Below are 13,397 nucleotides of genomic sequence, written 5' to 3'. Positions count from 1 at the left end.
TCCTCCAGGTACTGACCATACGTCAGTGGTTGTCCTCCAAGTACTGACCTGTACGTCAGTGGTTGTCCGCAAGGTACTGACAGTACATCAGTGGTTGTCCTCCAGGTACTAACTGTACATCAGTGGTTGTCCTCCAGGTACTGACTGTACATCAGTGGTTGTCCGCAAGGTGCTGACAGTACATCAGTGGTTGTCCTCCAGGTACCAACAGTACATCAGTGGTTGTCCTCCAGGTACTGACCGTACGTCAGTGGTTGTCCTCCAGGTACTGACAGTACATCAGTGGTTGTCCTCCAGGTACTGACCATACGTCAGTGGTTGTCCTCCAGGTACTGACCATACGTCAGTGGTTGTCCTCCAGGTACTGACCATACGTCAGTGGTTGTCCTCCAGGTACTGACCATACGTCAGTGGTTGTCCTCCAGATACTGACATAACGTCAGTGGTTGTCCTCCAGGTACTGACCATACGTCAGTGGTTGTCCTCCAGGTACTGACCGTACGTCAGTGGTTGTCCTCCAGGTACTGACCGTACGTCAGTGGTTGTCCTCCAGGTACTGACTGTACATCAGTGGTTGTCCTCCAGGTACTGACAGTACGTCAGTGGTTGTCCTCCAGGTACTAACTGTACGTCAGTGGTTGTCCTCCAGGTACTGACCATACATCAGTGGTTGTCCTCCAGGTACTGACCATACGTCAGTGGTTGTCCTCCAGGTACTAACTGTACGTCAGTGGTTGTCCTCCAGGTACTGACTGTACGTCAGTGGTTGTCCTCCAGGTACTGACAGTACATCAGTGGTTGTCCTCCAGGTACTGACCATACGTCAGTGGTTGTCCTCCAGGTACTGACTGTACGTCAGTGGTTGTTCTCCAGGTACTAAATGTACGTGACCTAGTATGTCAGTGGTTGTCCTCCAGGTACTAACAGTACATCAGTGGTTGTCCTCCAGGTGCTGACAGTACGTCAGAGGTTGTTCTCCAGGTACTGACTGTACCTCTGTGGTTGTCATCCAGATACTGACTGTACCTCTTTGGTTGTCCTCCAGGTGCTGACAGTACATCAGTGGTTGTCCTCCAGGTACTGACTGTACGTCAGTGGTTGTCCTCCAGGTACTGACAGTACATCAGTGGTTGTTCTCCAGGTACTGACCCTGTAACAGTGGTTGTGTGGTTGTCCATCAGTGGTTGTTCCTCCAGGTACTGACAGTACATCAGTGGTTGTCCTCCAGGTGCTGACAGTACGTCAGAGGTTGTTCTCCAGGTACTGACAGTACGTCAGAGGTTGTTCTCCAGGTACTGACTGTACCTCTGTGGTTGTCATCCAGATACTGACTGTACCTCTTTGGTTGTCATCCAGGTGCTGACAGTACATCAGTGGTTGTCCTTCAGGTACTGTCTGTACGTCAGTGGTTGTCCTCCAGGTACTGACAGTACATGAGTGGATGTTCTCCTGGTACTGACTGTACATCAGTGGTTGTCCTCCAGGTACTGCCAGTACATCAGTGGTTGTCCTCCAGGTACTTACTGTACGTCAGTGGTTGTCCTCCAGGTACTGACATTACATCAGTGGTTGTCCTCCTGGTGCTGACAGTACATCAGTGGTTGTCCTCCATGTAGTGACCATACGTCAGTGGTTGTCCTCCAGACACTGACCGTACGTCAGTGGTTATCCTCCAGGTACTGACCATACGTCAGTAGTTATCCTCCAGGTACTGACCGTAGGTCAGTGGTTGTCCTCTAGGTACTGACCTTACGTCAGTGGTTGTCCTCCAGGTGTTGACAGTATGTCAGTGGGTATCCTCCAGATACTGACTGTATGTCAATGGTTGTCCTCCATGTGCTGACAGTACATCAGTGGTTGTCTTCCAGGTACTAACTGTACATCAGTGGTTGTTCTCCAGGTACTAACTGTACCTCTGTGGTTGTCCTCCAGGTACTGACCGTACATCAGTGGCTGTCCTCCAAATACTGACTATACTTCAATGGTTGCCCTCCAAGTACTGACCATACATCATTGATTGTCATCCAAGTACTGACCATACGTCATTGGTTTTCTTCCAGGTACTGACCATACATCTCTGGTTATTCTCCAAGTACTGAGCGTGTGTCAGTGGTTGTCCTTCAGTTAATGACTGTACATCAGTGGTTGTCCTCCAGGTACTGACCATATGTCAGTGGTTGTCCTCAAGGTACTGACCATATGTCAGTGGTTGTCCTCCAGGTGCTGACAGTATGTCAGTGGTTATCCTCCAGATACTGACTGTACCTCTGTGGTTGTCCTCCAGATACTGACTGTACATCAGTGGTTGTCCTCCAGGTACTGACAGTACATCAGTGGTTGTCCTCCAGGTACTAACTGTACGTCAGTGGTTGCCCTCAAGGTAATGACCATAAGTCAGTGGTTGTCCTCCAGGTACTGACTGTACGTCAATGGTTGTCCTCCAAGTACTGACCATGTGTCAGTGGTTGTTCTCAAGTACTGACCATATGTCAGTGGTTGTCCTCCAGGTACTGACCATATGTCAGTGGTTGTCCTCCAGGTACTGACAATACGTCGGTGGTTGTCCTCCCAGTACTGACCATACGTCGGTGGTTGTCCTCCCAGTACTGACCATATGTTGGTGGTTGTCCTCCAAGTTCTGACCATACGTCAGTGGTTGTCCTCCCAGTGATGACCATATGTCGGTGGTTGTTCTCCAAGTACTGACCATACGTCGGTGGTTGTCCTCCCAGTACTGACCATATGTCGGTGGTTGTCCTCCAGATACTGACAGTACTTCAGTGATTGTCCTCCAAGTACTGACCATATGTCAGTGGTTGTTCTCCAAGTACTGACCATGCATAAGTGGTTGTTCTCCAAGTACTGACCATGCGTAAGTGGTTGTCCTCCAAGTACTGACCATATGTCAGTGGTTGTCCTCAAAGTATTGACCATACATCAGAGGTTGACCTTGAAGTACTGACCATATGTCAGTGGTTGTCCTCCAAGTACTGACCATTTGTCAGTGGTTGTCCTCAAGGTACTGACCATATTTCAGTAGTTGTCTTCCAAGTATTGACCATACATCAGTGGTTGTCATCAAGGTACTGACCATATGTTAGTGATTGTTCTCCAAGTACTATATATATAACCATATGTCATGGGTTGTTCTCCAAGTACTGACCATACGTCGGTGGTTGTCCTCCAAGTACTGACCATACGTCGGTGGTTGTCCTCAAGGTACTGACCATACGTCAGTGGTTTTCCTCCAGATACTAACAGTATGTAAGTGATTGCCCTCCAGGTACTAACCATACGTCAATGGTTGTCCTCCAAGTACTGACCTTAAGTCAGTGGTTGTCCTCCAAGTACTGACCATACTTCAGTGGTTGTCCTCAAGGTACTGACCATATGTCAGTGGTTGTCCTCCAGGTACTGACCGTACGTCATTGGTTGTCCTCCAAGTACTGACCATATGTCAGTCGTTGTCCTCAAGGTACTGACCTTATGTCATTGGTTGTTCTCAAGTACTGACCATATGTCGGTGGTTGTCCTCCAAGTACTGACCATATGTCGGTGGTTGTCCTCCAAGTTCTGACCATACGTCAGTGGTTGTCCTCCAAGTACTGACCATACGTCGGTGGTTGTCCTCCCAGTACTGACCATATGTCAGTGGTTGTCCTCAAGGTACTGACCATACATTAGTGGTTTTCCTCCAGATACTGACATTACGTCAGTGATTGCCCTCCAGGTACTGACCATACGTCAGTGGTTGTCCTCCAAGTACTGACCATAAGTCAGTGGTTGTCCTCCAAGTACTGACCATACTTCAGTGGTTGTCCTCTAGGTACTGACCATATGTCAGTGGTTGTCCTCCAGGTACTGACCGTACGTCATTGGTTGTCCTCCAGGTACTGACCATACGTCAGTGGTTGTCCCCCTGGTACTGACCGTACGTCATTGGTTGTCCTCCAGGTACTGACCATACGTCAGTGGTTGTCCCCCTGGTACTGACTGTATGTCAGTGGTTGTCCTTCAGTTAATGACTGTACGTCAGTGGTTGTCCTCCAGGTACGGACCATATGTCAGTGGTTGTCTTCAAGGTTCTGACTGAACATCAGTGGTTGTCCTTCAGTTAATGACTGTACGTCAGTGGTTGTCCTCAAGGTAAGGACCACACGTCAGTGGTTGTCCTTAAGGTACTGACTATACGTCAGTGGTTGTTCTCCAGGTACTGAACATACGTCAGTGGTTGTCCTCAAGGTACTGACTATACGTCAGTGGTTGTCCTCCAGGTACTGACCGTACGCCAGTGGTTGTCCTCCAGGTACTGACCGACTGACCGTACCGTAAACTGTGTCAAAACTGTTACAGTATCAGTTGAAATAATAAAATGTAGATCAAATTTGAGAGAGAAAAATTGAAAATATCTTTAGAATTTAATTGATTAAAATGTATTTATATTTACTATTAATATTTTTTTCATAATGTATTTTTTTTCAAAAATGTACACAAAAATTCTGGAAAAAAAATTCCCTTCCTATTTTTTTAAACATGATTTTTAATGAAATCCTGAAGTTGTGCCGATGCAACGTTGAAAATGGACCCCCGTTGAAAACTGACCTCGGGTCATTTTTCAACGTTGATGTCTTTGTACAACAACACCACACAACACACAACACATCACACACAATATCACACTACACACAACACAACCACACCACAACAAACAACCACGCAACAACAATACAACACCACCACACAACACATCACACAACACAACAACACATCACACAACACTACAATACACAACACAACCACAACACAACCACATGACAACAACACACAACACAACCACACACCTCACAAAACCACAACACAATATTACACAACACAACATCACACAACACAACATCACACAACAACACAACACACAACAACACAACACACATCACAACAAAAACACAACACAACACCACACAAAACACAGCCACACAGCATCCATTAACACACCAATAACACACAACATAACACAACAACACAAAACACAACGATGATAACAATACAAAATTTCAATTCAAATCGCGGTGATTCCGTTATTTAGATACCATCACAGAAGGGGGGCTTACATTAGGAATGGCGATAACAGAATTCGAGAATTATGTTTGTGCAACAGCTACATATGTGAAGGCACTAAAGTCATTTTCATCAGACCATCCGTTGAGAGTCTGCCAAGGTCATTTTTCAACAGTCATTTTTCAACAGATCTGCCGTTGAGAATTGACCCTAGACGCTGTCAATTTCAACGGCATGGTCAATTTTCAACGGCATTCGGGGTCCGTTTTCAACGGTGAAATATGACCCGAGGTCAATTTTCAACGAAGGTCCATTTTCAATGTTACACCTGTCTGGGCCGACTATTACAATTATCAAAAATGGCGGCCATTACGATTGCAAACTTTGTGACTTGGGGGACTGTTAGGCCTATTAAACATTAAAAATGTGAGTAAATCATTTACAGTTGTAAGCTGTGTTTGTTTCTGATGTAATGCTCACTAGCTGTAATCACAAAGTGTATTGAAAGGCCATGTAATTGTTTTCTAATGGTGGCCAATCGGCCGATCAACTTCAGCTGTAATACACATGTGTGACACTACCAAGCCCAGGTGGAACAGTCCCAGGCAGGATCTGGGTGGTGGTCAGGGAGTGTTCACACCTCTTTTGTTTACCTAATTATCAAGGCCCCATTGTCTGGTGTATGACTAGAATTGGCGAATTTCACTGTATGGAAACGTCTGTAGTGGGAGGAAAATTTTGGGTTCATGAAAAATTCCTCTTTCGCCATTGCTGTTTTTAAATCGCCAAATGCATTTTTCAAATTTGCCATTGGCGCTAATGGCGACTGACAGCGCGAGCCCTGCCGTACGTCAATGGTTGTCTTCCAGGTACTGACCGTACATCAGTGGTTGTCCTCCAGACACTGACCGTAAGTCAGTGGTTGTCCTCCAGGTACTGACCGTACATCAGTGGTTGTCCTCCAGATAGTGACTGTACGTCAGTGGTTGTCCTCCATGTATTCTGATTTTACTCCACATTCTACACCTGGCAGGTCCTTAAATGACAATGTCTGTTAATAGGACATTAAACGAAATAAACCAGACCAAAATTTGTTGTTTGTTTTCACATCCTTTATTAGAAGGTTGACAGAAAATATTGTTTGGTATTCACTTCAGATAATAGCCTCATGTTTACCTTTGATTTTATGTATTGTAGATGTGAGATGGAAGTGGCAGGCTGGCAGTAAAGATGTGAATAAACCCTCAGCAGATCTGATCCTTGGGCCACGCACTGGTGGAATGGTGTTCAAGGACTCCAACACTTATAACAGCTTCTACTTATTTGGAGGTGCTGTCTTTGATCCCAAGTTAAATTCACAGCACCTGGCCAATGACTTGTGGAAAATTGAAGGTGGAATCCCATCAGGAGAGGTCTTGCATCCTGGAACTGCAGGCCAAGGAACCAATCGAGACCCTAATGATCTGTCTCCTGCCCCACGGATGTTAGGTGCAAGTTGTGGTATTGTAGGGGCCATGTTTATGGTATTTGGTGGGTATGGAAACAATGAGGTTCTAGGTGATACCTGGATTTATGACTTTGGCCGTAAAGAATGGAGTAAATATGAAAAACTCCTTTCAGATGCAAAAGTGAACAACACTAACTTACTTTCCCCACCAGCAAGAGCTGATATGGCAGTTTGGTGTACCCGTGACAAACTCATCATCTTTGGGGGGGTTGGTGAGACGGGACAAACTCTGGGGGATATGTGGCAGTTTGACCTCAGGACATTGACCTGGAAGGAAATGGAGGAATCACTATTATTGAGGAACCAGATTTATTCCAACCATCTGACTCTTTGGCCAGAACCGAGAAACGGTGCCACAACTTGGGTTAAAGGTACAGCTCTATATTTGTTTGGAGGAAACAGAGGCTCAAGTTATGATAGGAAAAACCACCATAACATAGGCTTTAGTTCTGATTTGTACATGTACAATACAACAGAGCGAATATGGAGTTATATAAATGGCAGGAGAGCAACAGGACTAGTTGGAAAGTACGCCTTTCGGGGACAGCATGCCAGAGGAAACCAGCCAGGCTGTCGACGTGGAGGCCTGGGTGTTGTAGACACGATCGGTAATTTGTGGCTGTTTGGAGGAGAAGGTGCAGATACACATGCTGATTCTGTCTCATCTGAGAAGCCACCTAAAATTCTTGCAGATTTGTGGCATTTTCATGTTTTGAAGAATGAATGGGCTTACAAGGATGGATTTGCCAGTGGAAACTCAGCTGGAATTTACAATGGTGACAAAAACACCTACTACACTGGTTCTCAGCTCGGATCGAGGTATGACTCCATGTCCGTTGTAGCTGGAAACACAATACTTGTTTATGGTGGTGTGGGGCTTGATGCCAGTGGTAAAAAAGGCTTGCTTGATGACTTTTGGGAGATTGACATGCACAATTATGTGGCATATTTCAGTGCCACCTACCCTGCAACCATTTTTAACATGATCTTTTGGCCTTTCTCGCTGGTTGCAATCATATGCATTTCCTTTATGTACAGCGGCAAGTTTTTTGACAAGTCTGTTAAAAAGCGTGACATTTCCTATAAACCTCTGCTACAGGAATGATTGTGGGCTTGTACAAACAGACCAATGGTTGAGGTGTTGGAATCTTTGAATGAGTTGCACATAATCGTGTAGAAGCTTCAGGGCATAATGAGGCTGTAAATATTATATCAGATTGGAGTTAAAATTACATTGTATTATTGAAATATTATGATTTTTACAAAAGGTAAAGCATCTATTTCAGTCATAGACGATAACTTTTACAGCTATATATCTATACCGGGCGGCAATGCTTTTATTAGAAGATAGATTAACGGTGACAGTGAATAGATATCTCAAAGGAGTAGAGCCTCTGTTTAGTGTTTGGGTCTTGGTTTGGGCTGTACATTCATTTTTAGCTCACCTATTGGAAGAATAGGGGGAGCTAATGTTGTCACCCCGGCGTCGGCGTCAGCGTTTGCGTCCCATTTCAGGTTAAAGTTTTTGAGCAAGTTTCTGTTTCATCAATTGTTTAAGCTTAAGTCATCAAAAATGTTTATGATTTTATTTTCCTAATGTGTATGGATGCTGAACGTGATAATACAACCAACTTGGGGCCCTTAAGGTTTTTTTTGAGTCTGTTAATTTGTCATATTTCCATGTTAAAGTTTTTGAGAAAGTTTCTATTTTGTCAATTGTTTAAGCATAAGTCATCATAAATGTTTATGATTTTATTTTCCTAATGTGTATGGATGCTGAACGTGATAATACAACCAATTTGGGCCCTTTAGGGGGTTTTTGAGTCTGTTAATTTGTCATATTTCCATGTTTAATTAGTAAATACTTGAACATCAACTTCTTCTGAATAGGCGAGCTTTGCTGTTCTCCAACAGCTCTTGTTGAGCTATGGAATTTGATGTCAAAAGATTGGTGTTTATATTGTTAGAATAATTGAAAATGCACCTGCTCCACATATTTCTGATGTTAAAATTGTGTATTTTTTAACCTTTATGCATGTCAAAAAAAAGTAATCAACAAATCACTTCTATTTTTTGTCTCGCCTTCAATTATAGAAGTCAAGACGTTTTGCTTTTCCTTTACAGGTTCTAGTATCTTTTGTGTTAAAGCCCAGTTTTGACAAAGTCAATCTCATTCGATTAAACAAAAAAAATGATCACATTAGTCTTTGCATCCTTCAGAACACATAGGCAATTACTTGATGAAGAAAAATTAAACAGCCGTTCTGGTATTTTGGGGGTAAGAACCTAAAATTGAGAATTGGTGTTTAAGTCCACTTTTGACAGATAACCATACCTGATTGATAAATTGAAACTTGGTCACATCAGGCATAATAAATAAATGACATACTGAAAAATACATAAAAACTAGATCTGGTATTTTTGGGGGCTAATTTTTAGCGAACCATCATCAGATGGTGGGCTATTCAAATCGCCTTTCGTCCGTGGTCCGTTGTCCGTCCGTCCTTCCGTCCGTCCGTCCGGTCGACAGGCGGCCATCTTGGATTTTGACAGTTTAAGATTGTTACCGCTATTTCTCGGAAAGTACTGAAGGGATCTTTCTCAAATTTCATATGTAGGTTCCCCTAGGGGTCTAGTTGTGCATATTGCATTTTGGGACCAATCGGTTAACAAGATGGCGGCCAGGCAGCCATCTTGAATTTTGATAGTTAAAGATTGTTACCGCTATTTCTCAGAAAGTACTGAAGGGATCTTTCTCAAATTTCATATGTAGGTTCCACTAGGGCCCTAGTTGTGCATGTTGCATTTTGGGACTAATCGGTCAACAAGATGGCCAACAGGCAGCCATCTTGGATTTTGACAGTTAAAGTTTGTTACCACTATTTCTCAGAAAGTGCTGAAGGGATTTTTCTCAAATTTCATATGTAGGTCCCTCTAGGGCCCTAGTTGTGCATTTAGTGTCTTGGGACCAATCGGTCAACAAAATGGTCGCCTGGCAGCAGTCTTGGATTTTGATAGTTAAAGTTTGTTATCGCTATTTCTCAAAATGTGCTGAAGGGATCTCTCTCAAATTTCATGTGTAGGCTTCCCTAGGGCCCTAGTTGTGCATATTGCATTTCGTAACTGATCGGTCAACAAGATGGCTGAACGGCGGCCATCTTGGATTTCATTGTTGAAGTTTGTTACCACTATTTCTTTGAAAGTACTATGGCGATCTGTCTCAAATTTTATATGTAGTTTGAAAAGCAGGGAAAAGATCCCTCTTATATGTAGTGTGTTTGAAAAAGTTTGAAAAGCAGGGAAAGGGAAAATATCCCTCTTTCCATTGTCAGACATAGATCATTCTTTGGTGGGCGCCAAGATCCCTCTGGGATCTCTTGTTGTTATTGACTTAACTTTTTCACAAATTTGATCCAAATCCAATATTACTGAGACTTGGTAGTTACTACTATTACCATTACCAACCTGAGATGAATCTTACAGAAAATAAATATTTTTCCTTTTTTTTTCTTTTGTGAAATGGACCTATACAATATATAAATATGTGCAAAGCGGAATATTATTTGAAATTTGTATTTGTGATAAAATGTTTCATGATGATGCTTTAAATACTGAAATCCATATATTAACTAAATATATTTATATTTTTCTGTGGTCCATTTGACCTCAGAACCAGATGTAGTTGATATCCTGCACTCATCAAAAACATTGAGGTCTTTTACATATTGATGGCAGAATGTTGTGCATGTTCTATGAAGAATATGATTATTTTTTAAATGTGTACATGTACAATACCCATCATATTTTTTTGGATCTCATTTGGGAAGAAAAGCTTTGTTGGTGTGTTTGTTTCATTCCATTGTTTTTGCATAATATTGAGACAAAGGTTTCAGTGTTTAAACTGTATTTGTTTTCATGTAAACAATTCTTTTCTTTTTACATCTTCAAAACCAATAAACTAAGTTATTAGTTTTTCAGAAACTTTCAGTAGTTAAAATATATGATATAGTTATACCTACCACCAATCTCTTTTTAACTCCAAGATATGGGAGAATAATTTGAGAGAAATTCTAAGGTGTTTTATTAATGACATGAATTTTATAACCATGGGGTCTCCAATTTTCTCTATTCCAAGGGGTCCCTAATATCTCTCAGGTGATAAATTAGGGTATGGATTTCACCATTTTGTAGCTATATAGATATAGGTTACAATACATATTGCAGCATTATTTGTTTGTTTTGTCAGAGAAAATACTTCACCAAGAAGAAGATTGGTTGAACCATTTCAGAACTTTTTGCAACTGTTAAAGCTTGTAGGCTATGATCTTCTTTCATTTGCAATACAAGTGCGTGTCTACTATCATACATGTGTAAATTTTACTGGTTGTATAGGAACAATTGGTTTTCTTATAATTACTAAAAATGAAATTGTTCAAGTAGAAAAGAATCATTCTTATCTACCTGAAAAATTAAATTATCTGAATGTATATGTTTGAACTCCTGTATGCATACATATAGTATGTAAGTAAAAACTTCTATAAGAGTGTGAGAAAGAAAGCAAGATAATATTTTACTATTTTGGGTGGTGCACTGTTTAGAGCATTAGAGATTTACATAATTGTTCTGTACATATGATACACACATTACATTACTAATAAACATAGTTTAGTTTCTGTTTAACTACAATTTGTACATTCCCTGGATACATGCATACATATCAATTTTTTCTTCAAGTTTATTATCTTTGGAATACTTTATGTGTCAAGTGCAATGATATTCTTTTCTTTACTTATCTTTAATAAAGATTTACCTATTAATAAATGATTTTTATCTTTTCTAATTTGATATGGAATAGATTTGAGAGGGGTGTCAGATGTTCCGCCCCAAACCCGTTGCGCCCCAAACTATTTCGCCCCAAATTTCATTCGTTTCGCCCCAACTGTTTCGCCCCCAAAACCCCATAACGTCCCAACTGTTTCGCCCCAAAAGCTCATATCGCCCCAAATAAAGAATTTCATGTCTCTTACATTACTAATTTTAAAGGTGCTTTATCGTCCTATTTATAAACAACATCTTTCCAATTATTGTTATGTTATCATTTTCTTGTAGTTTAGTGACACCGACAAGAGTGTGTAGATCTATAGAATAGACAAATTTGTAACGAACAGAAATTTGTTGTAATGAATGAATGTAAGTTTACAAAAGCTTTTAACAAGTACAATTCACGAATTTAAAGTACTGAAAAGATGTGATACTAGATATTATGCGTGTATATGAAATAAAATCAGGAAACAAAATATATTGAAATGGTATCATTCGATCAGGTCAAAATGTAGTACAGTGTTTTAACGATATTTAGAAACTTGATGTTATCCAAACTGAACGATTGGTTGGTCATTGTTGTGCAAATATTACTGTAACGGGAACTAACGTTATTGGTTAAACTGAAATTCAAAGGTCACATATATATAGAGCAGTCACAGTTAATTGAAATATTTGAATCATCCCTGAATTACGTCATGGCTGCTTCATAACTATTATCTCTTCACAACATTTAATTAGTTTGAATTAAATTCTTCATACTTCTCTCAACAGTATAGGTGCATGATACTTGTAACCCTGTTATTCTTTTCTTCTCTTCCTGTTTTCTCTGAACTTTATTTACGTGACTTTATCGATTCTAATTTCCTGCTTATAACTACAAAATAAGTCAAGTTACCAACGTATGTTAGACATCTACTTATAATTGGGGTACCCTACGTCAAATGTATAAAGAGAAAATGTCTACGCGTAAGCTTTGTATTTCAACATAATATAGAGCTTTCACAAACAGATGATGAGATAAGATAATTTATTAACATCTTACCTTCCAAAATTTTCAATAATAATAAAACATAAAAAGGTATAAATCATAAAAAACACTCTAAAAATAGTTATGAGAGACTTACAAAACAAATAAAGTATACTAAAAAATATCAATTTCAAACTTAGTTACATAAAATATACTGTACATTTCTTCTCTTTAAAAGATTTTATACACGTATAAAGGTATTAAAAAAAGACATATTGCACCTATTTCACCACGTGATTCCGTTAATAAAAAATGCTAAAAGTTCGTTACATTCGGAATCGTATGTAGTAGAACAGACACAGTATGTACATGTCAGTTTACTTTACATGTATCAAATAGACGTAGTAACAGAGGTGGACATCACTACATATATATACATTTACGGCGTTTTTTTCAAAATTTCTGAGCAGGTTTTGACTGTTATTTTACGAAGACTGTTAACAGCTAGAACCAGAGTAAGTTTATCTAAAGTAGACATATTATCAAAGTTTTGTATGATCTCCTTGGCTAAATTAAATAGGTCTCTTCTGTATCATTGTATACAACACATTCAATAAGCACACGAGTTTCTGATTCTACATTTTCCAAACAATTAAAACAAGTTCGTTCATGTTCTGGTAAACGTTCATATCGGCCAGTTTCAAGTGTAATTGGTGCCACTCCACAACTGAATTTGGCTAAGGCACTATCTAATTATAACACTAACAATACACATAAAAAAGTTATTTCATTTATTTGTTTATAGGTAACTGTATCTCAATCTAAACTTACAGTCAGAAAGTGTATTATACGTTACGTTACTAGCATTCAAGTTGGAAACAATCAAGTCATTTTGCATCATAATTCGTTACATTATCAAATATCATTTGATTATTTCGAATAAAGTAAGTTACATGTACAATTCTTAAAATGTAAGAAAACACAGAATTATTCACAGTACCACAACCTTTGCGTGTAGACTTTTTAAGTCTTGTACGTGTATAT

At 40.2% G+C, this 13,397-nt stretch overlaps 1 protein-coding gene across 1 annotated transcript in view; it reads left to right on the top strand.

Moving 5' to 3' along the window:
- The window catches only part of LOC138316056 (uncharacterized), a 29,007-nt gene extending 17,624 nt beyond the window's left edge, over positions 1-11,383 (top strand). The window contains exon 2 of the mRNA XM_069257535.1: positions 6,253-11,383. Coding sequence (XP_069113636.1) covers positions 6,253-7,667 — 1,415 coding nt within the window. The 3' untranslated portion in view covers positions 7,668-11,383. The remainder of the gene's footprint in view (positions 1-6,252) is intronic.
- The last annotated feature ends 2,014 nt before the right edge of the window (positions 11,384-13,397 follow it).

This window comes from Argopecten irradians, chromosome 2, assembly GCF_041381155.1.
Source record: "Argopecten irradians isolate NY chromosome 2, Ai_NY, whole genome shotgun sequence".
Lineage (NCBI taxonomy): Eukaryota > Metazoa > Mollusca > Bivalvia > Pectinida > Pectinidae > Argopecten > Argopecten irradians.
This window is presented reverse-complemented; position numbering and strand designations above follow the sequence as displayed.